The sequence below is a fragment of the Schistocerca nitens genome, chromosome 9 (genome assembly GCF_023898315.1).
Source record: "Schistocerca nitens isolate TAMUIC-IGC-003100 chromosome 9, iqSchNite1.1, whole genome shotgun sequence".
Taxonomy (NCBI): Eukaryota; Metazoa; Arthropoda; class Insecta; order Orthoptera; family Acrididae; genus Schistocerca; species Schistocerca nitens.
The window spans coordinates 342,830,623-342,842,782 of record NC_064622.1 but is presented as its reverse complement, the minus strand read 5'-3'; the positions used below and the strand labels follow the sequence as shown (position 1 = coordinate 342,842,782).

General features: G+C 38.1%; 1 protein-coding gene across 1 annotated transcript in view; it reads left to right on the top strand.

The window, feature by feature from the left end:
* LOC126203315 (ribosome biogenesis protein BMS1 homolog) overlaps positions 1 to 12,160 on the top strand; it is a 120,351-nt gene that overhangs the window by 44,295 nt on the left and 63,896 nt on the right. Inside the window, exons 6-7 of the mRNA XM_049937581.1 lie at positions 4,797 to 4,925; positions 9,004 to 9,197. Of these exons, the coding sequence (XP_049793538.1) occupies positions 4,797 to 4,925; positions 9,004 to 9,197 (323 nt within the window). The remainder of the gene's footprint in view (positions 1 to 4,796; positions 4,926 to 9,003; positions 9,198 to 12,160) is intronic.

The window sequence follows — 12,160 nt, the reverse complement described above, 5'->3', positions numbered from 1 at the left end:
AACAAGATGAGCACATCAGTTACAACATAAATATTTTAGGTTATTCAATTTATCTATCCAGTTGCATCATATTTTCAAAAGCCACTTGGTGAACAGATTTTATTTATCTATCCATATTTTCAAAAATTAATTATTTTCGTTGATAATTAGGTTATCCAGTGTAAGATTATTAACATTTACTGTGTCAGTGATGGGTGAAGTATTGTTACATTCACAGTAAATAGGTTGTTGTTGTTGTTGTTGTTGTTGTTGTCTTCAGTCCAGAGACTGGTTTGATGCAGCTCACCATGCTACTCTGTCCTGTGCAAGCTTCTTCATCTCCAAGTAACTACTTCACACTAAATCCTTCTGAATCTTCTTAGTGTATTCATCTTTTGGTCTCCATCTTCAATTTTTAGCCTCCATGCTCTCCCCTCCAATACTAAATTAGTGATCCCCAGATGCCTCAGAACATTTCCTACCAACCGATACCTTCAAGTTGTGCCACAAATTCCTCTTTTCCACAATTCTGTTCAGTACCTCCTCATTAGTTACATGATTTACCCACCTAATCTTCAGCATTCTTCTGTAGCACCACATTTCAAAAGCTTATATTCTCTTCTTGTCTAAACTGTTTATCGTCCATGTTTCACTTCCGTACATGACTACACTCCATACAAATACTTTTAGAAAAGACTTCCTGACACTTAAATCTATACTCCATGCTATCAGATTTCTCTTCTTCTGAAACACTTTCCTTTCCATAGTCTGTCTACATTTAAATCCTCTCTACTTCGACCATCATCAATTACTTTGCTCCCAAATAGCAAAACTCGTCGACTACTTTAAGTGTCTCATTTCCAAATCTAATTCCTTCAGCTTCACCTGATTTAATTTGACTATATTTCCTTATCCTCATTATGCTTTTGTTCATTTTCATCTTATATTCTCCAAGACACTGTCCATTCCATTCAACTGCTCTTCCAGATCCTTTTCTGTCTCATAGAATTACAATGTCATTAGCAAACCTCAAAGTTTTTATTTCTTCTCCATGGATTTTAATTCCTACTCCAAATTTTTCTTTTGTTTCCTTTACTGCTTGCTCAATATACAGATTGAATAACATCGGGGATAGGCTACAACCCTGTCTCACTCCCTTCCCAACCACTGCTTCCCTTTCGTGCCCCTCGACTCTTACAACTGGTTTTTTGTAGAAATTGTAAATAGCCTTTTGCTCCCTGTATTTCACCCCTGCCACCTTCATAATTTGAAAGAGAGTATTCCAGTCAACATTGTCAAAAGTTTTCTCTGAATCTACAAATGCTAGAAATGTAGATTTGTCTTTCCTTACTCTATCTTCTAAGATAAGTCGTAGGGTCAGTATTGCCTCAGGTGCTCCAACATTTCTACAGAATCCAAACTGATCTTCCCCAAGGTCAGCTTCCACCAGTTTTTCCATTTGTCTGTAAAGAATTTATGTCATTGGTAGTGGATTTTATTTGTAATTATTGCTGTCTCTCACATGATGTATTATTTCAATGAAAAACATGTAACAAGAAACTGGCGTTACCAAACATTGTTACTTATTGAAAGAATTTTGTGTTAGGCAGTGCAGTCAAAAATTAACTGTATGTATTTTCTGTCAAATTTTATTAAAGTAGATTTTAATTTCCTCCTAAAAATTACAATTGTAAATACAATTAATGTTTACACACAGTACATTATTATTTTTTGCAATGTCTTCTTTAGTATTAAATGTGCCAGAACGTTCATCATTTCAGTCATTTTGTCACTGAAATGATCTCTGGCTAGCTGCATGTACTTCTCGTTATGTTTGCATCTCTGTTGTAGTGGGAACAGGAAGTACAATGTTGATTTCATTGTTAAATTTTGTCATCATCATCAACGTGATATTTTGAGCTCTGAACGATATCTGAAATGTCTTTGTATGTCAAAATTTGCTCTGTACTCACATCATTGTTGACTACAACAAATTCATCCAGTAAGATTGTAGGTCAGTCTAATAAACTTAAACCTTTCCCCGTTTCTCTTCTATTGCACTATCAAAGAAAATTTTTATTTAAAAACATGAAAGATTTTTACACACAATTCAGATGTTTGACATGTCTGACACTGAATTCGAAAGCTGAGGTGATTGTTTCGGCCATAGCAGTACCCAGAGAGAAGTGCTAGCATAGGGGCAGTAGTAACCACTATTTACTCTGTTTGGTCTAACAGAAAAAAGCCACTAAATCTTGCTGGGGCTACAACTACAGGAAGCAGATATATTTGTTTGCCTGAGAAGCAAAATGTTTTCATTTCCGGGACTGTAGTATCATTTTGTGGTAACATATTTTTGTGGTAAATATCTTAGTGTTAAATTTTTTTCCCCATATATGCTTCTTGATACTTTTTGATCGATTGTCTACCATGTGTAAAACACTTTTTCAGTCTCCAGTTGTGAAGTGCTTTCTCATTGTGAATTTTACACAATTCTGTAGTCTGTAAGGAATTTCACTTGCCGTGATAGTGAAATTGAATGCTGACCATTTGTAGTAGATGTACGACACTGTCAATATATGTGGTACCTGTTTCTTGTTCATGATTTTCATATTCATTGAATCAGTATTTTATTAATCTTCAGCAACTGTAGTTGTATATATCAAAATAATCAGCAAGTAGTTGCCTAAAAGAAATTTAATTTTTTAACTGGTTTTAGGCACTTAAGTGTTCTTCTTCAGAATGCTATACCTATTGCATTATTTGCAAGTGTCAACAATAAGATGCTTGCAACATATTGCTGTGGTCACGTGATTTATAGTGTCTGTACCAAAACGGTATATAGAAGCCAAACAACAAATGTAGACATACGGTTGAGGTTGTCAGCACTTGTTGTTTGGCTTCTTTACACTATTTTTGTACATGCATTATGAACCACATAACCAGAGAATATGCTGCATGCATCTTATGTTGACACTCACAAATAATCCATTAGATATAGCCATATGAAGAAGGACACTGAGTGCCTGAAAGCAGTTAAGGAATCAAATTTCTTTTATGCAACTGGTTGCTGAATATTTTGATATATCATTGAATCGACATGTTTCTGCATCATTCCCAAATTAATTTTATGTATTTTCTTAGTGATACTGATTGTAAACACTTATTTGGCAGGAAAGAATTGTGAACATTGAAGAATTGTTGTATTTAGTTTTGTGCAATACAGTTTCACTCAAACTGCTCTGACTCAGTGGGCAAGCATCAGATTACAAATCCAAATGTTTGTCGTTTGAGCCTCAGACAGTCCAGATTTTTTGTGTCATTTATCACTTCTTTCACCTCTGGCAGCGATTTGTTGATGTGAAAAATGCCAATTTATACTGTAGTTTGGAGTCCACACTGAACCAAGTTCTCTATCAGAACCTGCTGATAGCATAATATTGGAATTTCAGTCATAGTCTTTCTGATGTCATCCAGTTTTCCAGGATTTAACAGTGTTCGCACATTCCAGGTGCATACATTAAATTATCTTTTTCCTTCTTTTTCTGGTCTCTACACTCCTTTGCTGTGAGGATTTTGTGAAATGACGACCTGAGAAGGCTTGCTTCTTCTTCTGCCTGCCAGACCTCGGGATCCGAAACCCGTGATCAGTAAAGATACGTTTGTTATGAGATACAGCCACAGTTTCTAAGAACAGGATATCGAAACCAATGTTTAATGTGGTAATTTCTCATCACTTTTCTCATCGGCTTTGGTGGCTCATCAACCTTTAAGGATAGTTTCTCATCCTAAGGACAAGGGTGAGCCCTCCGAGGAGACCACCAGCACTTTATAGAGATTGCATCCTTGTTCTGGGAGACATTCAGTTCCCTTTTATGTTGATTGCTTGAAGTGTTGCTCACTACCCACAGCCAGGGGCTGTAGGTCAGGTTTTTCCTTTAATTGAGGATGAGGCAAGTAACGCATTACTTGTACCTGTCTACTACTTCTGGGGTGCACAAATTAATTATTAAAAGAAAATTCAGTGAAGAAACGTAATAAATTGGAGTGCTGGGCAGTACTTACTTTCAGGAGACAAAATGTTTATTACAGGTCACTCACACTCCAGGATGAGATAGACGCGGCTGTAGTGAGGAGGAGGAGGAGGAGAATAGACCATGTCCTAACTACATGTTTGTCTCTCTTGTTCTGGGATCTGAGTGACCTGCCATTCCTTTTTAACCATTCCCTGCCCCAAGGAATGAACTATAAGTTTGGAAAGCTACAGAATGTCTCTCTTTTGTGTTTATACGTGTCTGTTGGCAGACTGAACATTTTTGCCTTGTGAAGGGAAGTACTGAGCAGCAATTTGGTCTCATAATTTAGTAATATATTTAAATGTTATGTGTTATTTTTGAAAGATTTATTTCATATGGTTATGTAACTATTGCAATATTCAACAACAGTATGGAAAGGATAGATTGCTACTCGTCGTCATGTAGAGGAGGCATTGAGTCGCGGAGAGGCACGAGGAAAAAGACTTCTAGAAATACTTCCAGCTTTCGGACAAAGGCATTCTTCAGAAGCAGAACACACTCACATTCACGTGACAACAACTCTCATGCAAATGATCACTGTCTTTGGCCACTCTTTGAGTGTATGAGCATTCTACTTTGAAGGAAGACTTTGCCTGAAAGCTGAAAATATTTCTAGTTTCCTTTTTATTGTGCCTGTCTGCAACCCAACACCTTCTCTATGTGGTGAGTAGCAACCCACCTTTTCTATATTGTTGTTATTCCATCCTGGATTTCCTATTATAGTATTCTCTATTTATATAGTGGACAGAATGGAAGATTTAACACCACCTGAAATGCTACGGCAGAATCCTAAAGTTGACAGGACAGTCTCTCTATATGGCTTTGTGCGAGGGATTCCTCTAAACAAGAAGAGTAGTGTCCATATACCAGGTAAACAGTTAGATTAAATATATTTGTGTAATATTGCTGGATTCCAAATTGTGTATTTTTTGTGTTAGTAGCAAGATATTTCATATATAACTTGCAAAACCAATAGACTTTATCCAAATGTGAATTCATTTATTTCAGTTTTGTAAGTGTAATAATGTAAATGGAGAGATTAAAAATCTACTCACCAAGCAGCAGCAGGGGAGCACACACACACTACAGGACTTAACGTTTATGGGCTTTCGGAACTGGTGGCTTGTTCTTCTGGCAGAAGAACTGAAGGGGAAGGAAAAGGGTTAAACGAAAAGGACTGGAGAGGTTTAGGGAAAGAGGTACAGTTCAGAAAAGTCAGAACCCCAGGTCAGGGGAGACTTATCGGATGAGATGAGAAGGAAAGACTGATCATTGGCGACTGCACCGGATGAGATTTGAAAACCTGATAGCTTAAAGGCGGAAGACAGCGTAATATTATTATTACCCTGTCTTCCACCTTTAAACTCTCATCCGGTACAGTCCCCAACAGTCTTTCATTCTCGTCCCATCCGTTAAGTCTCCCTGATATGGGGTTCTGGGTGGCTGGACTGTACCCCTTTCCCTAAACCTTTCTAGTCATTTCCCTTCACCCCTCTTCCCCTTCAACACCTCTGCCAGGAGGAGGAGCCACTGGCTCCAAAAGCTTGTAAACATTAAATCCTTTTGTGTGTGTGTGGTTTCCCCTACTGCTGTGTGATCAGTAAACCTTTTATTTGTCCATTTACATCATATTATCAATAATCAATTAGTTTTGTAAGTCCGTTTCACTACACAGAATATTCTTCTTGTGAGATCTGTTTATAATTTCTTTTTTATGTGATTTATTTCAAGCCATGGGTTACACCACAGATTATCATCTTAACCTTACTGGGGGACAGAATGGCTGCCCTGTACTTACCTTCATGCAACGAAGTTCCTAGTACAACCAATATAAATACTTAAAGTAGAGATACTAGTTGTAGCTTTTTGAGCATGTATGTTCCTTTTTCAAGAAGTGAAGAGAGATTGGATGGGGAATGTTGGAAGAGAGGAATCTGTCTCTTCATGCCCTAGGACGAGAGGACCTTATCTGTTGTGAGGACGAGAGAGAGCTAGTATTCTCACTTTAAGTGTTTCTAATACAGTACTAGGAATAGCATCTCATGAACCCAGTTACTGGCCAGCCCTTTTATCTCCCTACAATTGTAACAGTTTTCTCAGTTGAATTGTCCATTTGGTACAAATAGTAATGTTGGTATTGTACTGAATTTTGTTTTTGGAAAGGATCAAGTTCTCTTACTGATCACACCATAAACAGTTGACTTCAGTTGACTTTTTCATGATGCATGTGACTACTGTAGTGATTTCCTCAATGGTGCTGCAGGTTATGTCTCCATTCTCCTTCCTTCTGCAACTTCTATATCCAGCTAGTCAGAGCAGTTTGTTTGTGACTCCAAACATGTGGAATGTGAGGCCGAAGAAAAGAAAAGTGTGTATAATTGGGCTGCTTAACAAACCTTGCTGTTAATGGTGCAGAATTATCTTGTAAAAGAAATTAATAGTTTTATTTTTGATATAATTGACTTACTTAAGCCACTTGAAGTAATACTGTTCAGAAACATGGATTTTCAGACATTTTAAATTTCGAAGGTCGACTTATCGCATTTAAGTAGCATTTACAAATGCAATGGAGTATTGCTTCCAGTGTACCCTTTTTGTGGTCCAGTGCTATCTTGCAGTATTTCTCGGTTCTATTGCTTCGATGCTCCTTGCCAAGCACCTGTTGAAATAAACTGCTCACAAATGTTTTACACTACTTGGATGGTTATATGTAAATGCATGTTGGCTTAGGTTTGAGAAGAGCAGGCAATGGAAGAATAATTCTTATGAAACTTTTTTTAAGAGAGAGACAGAGAGAAGATTTTTTTCTCACTCCTCTCGTGCTTTTGTCCCGCGTCTGTGCAGAGTCATCATGGTTAATAATGGCTGTGGCAAGGTTGATTTAAGGGTTGGCCAGATGCCGTTCCTGTCGCCACCCTGTTATCCCCACCAAACGACCCCCTCCCCCGCCCAGGACATAATATGTGTACCCCCAACTGCCAACTGTCTGCATGTAATATTACTCATGTGGAAATATGTGAAAGGTTTCTAAATGTATCAAGTAGTATATCTGAGGCAGGACTGCAGTATCAGCCTGGTATTTAGATAGTGGGATGTGGGGAAACTGTCTAAAAATCACATCTAAGCTGGCCACTGGACAGATTCGACCCGGGGCTTGTACACCACCCAACCACATCTCCACCCTACTCCCCCTGTCTCAGAAGCAGTGCCTTAACGTGCCGGCTAGCTGTGTGAAAACAGAGATAGATAGAACAATAACCAAATAAACACAGTCTATTTGAAAGTAGTCTCCTTTGAAATCAATCTCTCCTGCTGGGTAACATTCAGGACAGAGCTGCTCCACCCCATGTAGTGTAAGTGTGGAGCCTCTTTGATATGCTGCTTGTAAGGTGGTCAATTTGTTACTCCGTGGACTTGTCCCACTCTTTTATGGCAATCCTCCTGACCTCGTCCAGTGTGTGAGGAGGATTGTTGTGACTACACATTGAAAGTATGTCAGCTGGCCTCAGACGTGATCAGTTGGATCTGTCAACAGATACCATAGGCCATTGCGTACGATTCATCACTGCCTGCTGGAGGAAGGGTGTTCATGAAGTGTGGGCGTCAACTACTCTGGTATTTTCATCTCAAAACATGTACCTGTTGCTGAAGTCTTGGCTTTAGAGTTGGACAATAAGACAGAGTATCTTGTTTTGTTCTGCACAGCCCTTAAATTACTTTCAATATTGGTAAGGCACGTCCGACATCTGTACTTCATACAGACCTAAAACTTGACTGACCCACAAACTTGCAGGACCCTTGCGACTGTGTGCCTGAAACACGCATTATTACTTAGTTGTCTCTACACTCTTCTGCTCCTATCATTATTTGTCAAAGAAATTCTGCACTTGTCTGTGAAGAGAACATGACACCATTGATCCAGCTACCATTTTAAGTGTTCCCTTTTCCACTTTCTTAGTGCACCGATATCCTGTTGAGTTTGTTCCGTAGTTCATAATGAACACGTAGAGGTCAACTTGATTGCGTGCAGATGATGGCATACTATTCAGGTCATCACAGCCCTCCCGATTACCTCCAAAATCATGTAGCACAATTTCTTGTTTATTTTCCTTTTAGTACCTGTGAACCTTAATGTGTGAATTGTACCCAAAGAATGCTTCACTATATATAATTCAGGGAAGAAGCTTAGATGTGTCAGTGATGATGGAGGAGCAATTCAGTATTGCAGTGTCTTTTTCTTTTTATTGAAAGGAAAGGGGCTACAATAGTCCAGTAAGGTTTTTGTCTGAGGTCATTGGCCAGTCAAGGGGGAGGGGGGGGGGAGGAGGTTTTAGTGTTCATTCTTATCTTCATCAAATTATGATCTGGATTAACAGCTCGTATTGTGTCTTTGCCTGGGAAGTTGTTAGGGACTTATATATGTATGATACGTTGGGTGTCTAAATCTCCTGTCGTGCAAGGCAGCCTACGTGTCTGGCAAGAAACAGTGTTCTGGGCGTGATATGTAGGCTGCTCTGCATGATAAGTGTGTCATGTTGGATGGTGTTGGCCTGCTTTATTCAACTGTATTGCAGGGGCTACAAGTGTCAATGAACATGGCCGTGGACAGTTAGAGATCAGTGGGGGTGCGGGAGAGGGGGGGATGTGCAGAGTGAGGGGGAGGAGAAAATTTATGCAGAGAGGGGAGGAATGGGAGGTGCATGAGGCATGTGGGAGGTGTATAGGGATAGAAGACAGGTGGAAAACAGAAGGGAGAGGGGCAGAGACGGAAAGAGAGGGTGGGTGTAAAATATGTTCAGAATTAGGGGGAGGAAGGTCCTAATGGTAAGTATACTTTAACACAATGTAATTAATGAACTTAATTGTAGTACAAATATAACTCTGTGTCTTTTTTTTTTTTTTTTTGCACTGCCATATATTTTTGTAAAATTTTCTTGTTGTATACCAGGTTGTGGCGATCTCAAGATCAAGGATGTATCATTCTTGCCTGATCCATGCCCTTTGCCTGATAAATTGAAGAAACGTAGTCTTGTGGAGAAGGAGAGGATTATATATGCTCCATTTTGTGGGATTGGTGGCATTGTGTATGACAAAGATGCTGTATACGTTGAACTGGGTGGCAGCCATTCGTATATGGAAAAGGTAAACTGTAAATGTGTGTAACACAGATATACAATTTAGAGGTAAATATACATGATAGAAAAGAAATAGTGGGCAGGTTGCACACAGGTCAGTTGAAGATGGAGGTATACAGAGGGAAGAGATGGACAAAAATTTGAAAATATAATTTGCCACATTTGCACGAACTAGTTTAATAATTGAATTCCCTATTTAAAATAAACAGTGACATGAGGATAGAAAATCAAATCATGGGGGGTAGGGGGCATCTTTGGTTGCACCCATATGTTGCGATAGGGTGTGCATGTGCACTTAAGTTGGGGAAGGAGCAGTCCTGGACAATAAGCACCCTGTCACAAATCTGAATGCCAAGCTACAGTGTTCAGCAGCATGTGGTTGTGCCAGTTAATTGCTTGCTGCTTTTTCTTTATGGTGGATGTTTTTCTGTCCTCATACCATTATTTTCTCAATAATTTTCACAATGTGATACCTGTTGTCCCATATTCTAATGAAGTATAATAGCAAGAACATAACCTGATTGTTTTGCCATTACTCAAATTACCAATGTCCAATTTACAACTGTTTCATACTTAGCACACAGTGGATATATTTAGTGAAGCATTGCATGACATTTGAATTTCAATATATTAAACTTATTTCATTCTGGCTCATTTTTGTTTACTGATTGGGTTATTTTGAGATACACTTGATATTGGCGTGTTATTACAACCTGTATAAGATTCAGACTTGTTTTTTTCTATGCTAGACTGTTATTTACCTCAAAGTTAGGTTGACATGAAATACAAGCACAAATTGAAGGATATGAATGAGCAAATGACACTGCGTCATTTTCAATAAGGAAGTAAGTAGTTTTGCAGCACTACCCATGTCACATTCAGGAAGAAAGCGCACAGTACTCATAAACAGCCATTTTGCCTCCCCTAAGTTGCTTACTCTCATCTGGAGTTTATAGTCCAGATATCCTTCCAGTCTCCTGAAGCATGATATAGATAAAACTAGCTACATACATCATAGAGCAAGAAGTAAATTACATATCTCTTTCCATAGTCACTCCTCAAAATAAATGGATTTTCACTGTAGCAAGCTTCTTCCTTTCATCACCACTTTGAAGTGTTCTACCAGAAAGCACCATTTTATTTTCCAGTAAATCAAGTTCAGTTACTCTAAAAAAAATCTTGTATCTAATCAACTACTGAAGGAAGTAGGTAGTTAAACACTGTTTATGAAATCTCAGTAAGCGACAGTTTTCGGGAATGAAAACAGAAAAAGGTTAATCACATAAAATAATGTACAGTGTTTTGTAGACTGGAAGATAGTTGAAATTATTCCTCCATATGAAACAAAAGAAGAAAAAAGAATGGCTTTATGCACATCCAACAAATCCGGAAGATAAAGATGAAATTTAACACAAGTAAAAAATATATTTTGGCAGTAGTCAAGATGGAAGTAATGTGATTATCAGTCATTTGCCACAGCCACAGTGGACTAACTCATTCCGGTCGCTGTCTACAGAAATGTTTGGCGCATAGTAATTTCCCTAACACTCAGTGCTCAAGAAGTATCTTCAATCACAGCTTTCCTGTTTGTTGCTTCATAGTGCATTATTTCCAAGCAGTGGTGGCTTGAAGTCAGTTGTTTGCTCTTTTAGTACTGTGGAGAGCCACTAGATGGATGTTCCTGCTTCCACAAAGTGCTAAGCAACTTGAAAAAAATACACTTATGGAAAAAGAAAGTCTGAACACCAAAAACGAGTTGTATGAGATAAACAAAAGTTGGTAGGCATGTTTCTGCATCTGAAACATGACATCTATTGAAATTTCATACCAGTTCCATCAGAGTGGTGCCACTAGGAGAATACAAATCACATGTACTTTAAATATTCTCTGTAATGGTCATGAGCATTAGTTACCTTTGAGACTGAATGTAGTGTGTAGATATTAGTCAGGAAGGCCTTTAAGATGACGATAGTGCCATTATCAACAGCTCACTGAGTTTGAATGAGATTGTGTGATTGGACGACGAGAAACCAGATGTTCCTTTTGTGATAATACTGAAAGACTTCACAGTAATGCAGCCACTGTACACGATTACTGGTGACCATACTCACAGGAAAGTACAGTTGCAAGAAGGCTGGGTTCCGGACAGCCTCGTGGAATCACAGAGATTTAATGAACTGTTACAAATCAGTTACATCAAGGAAAATGGGCTTGTTTATAAATATCTTTTCTGATACAGTTGTGATTTTCTTTTATTCATATTTCACACTGTGCATTTCGGGAAATGATTCCTACTTTCAAGTATGTTTTCTCTTTGCACAATGTCATTCTTATGTAAAGTGTTTGATGCTTGAGAGTCTGCTTTTTTTATGCAATATATAAAGAATGGGCAATTTTTAGTAAGTTATCAATTTTTATGTGTAATTAGTGGTGAAATTTGGAAGAACACCACGTGCAACCTTTCGTGTACAGCATACATTGAGAATAACTTACATAAACAAACAGTTATGTTTTTAGATGTAGTTGACAGAGATAATGTTACTGGTCATACAAAAAGAATGACATGCTTTTGCACAGTACATATTTATCTTAACAATATGGATTATAATTTGCTTACATCTTTTTTACAATGTTGCCTATTTCTGTGTGTTACTATTTTTATTTAAGTATATTGTCAAAGCATCTGAAGAAATTCACCAATTCAGTTTTAAGCTTTTTGTTTAACATTTTGTCTTCATATTTACTTTAATGTGAATATATCTCCAGTTCTTTTAACAAAGCCATTTTATGCCCTTTATCTAGTCAGTGGAGTGCTTTGACATTTTGCTCTACTTTCCCAGATGGGTGTTCTGTATTATACATTTGTGTGTGTGTGTGTGTGTAGGCTTTAATGTGCTCTGTGTACCTGGTATTGAAATTTCAGCCTGTTTGTCTTAGGTGGAACATGGAGCATTCCTGGTGTAGAACATG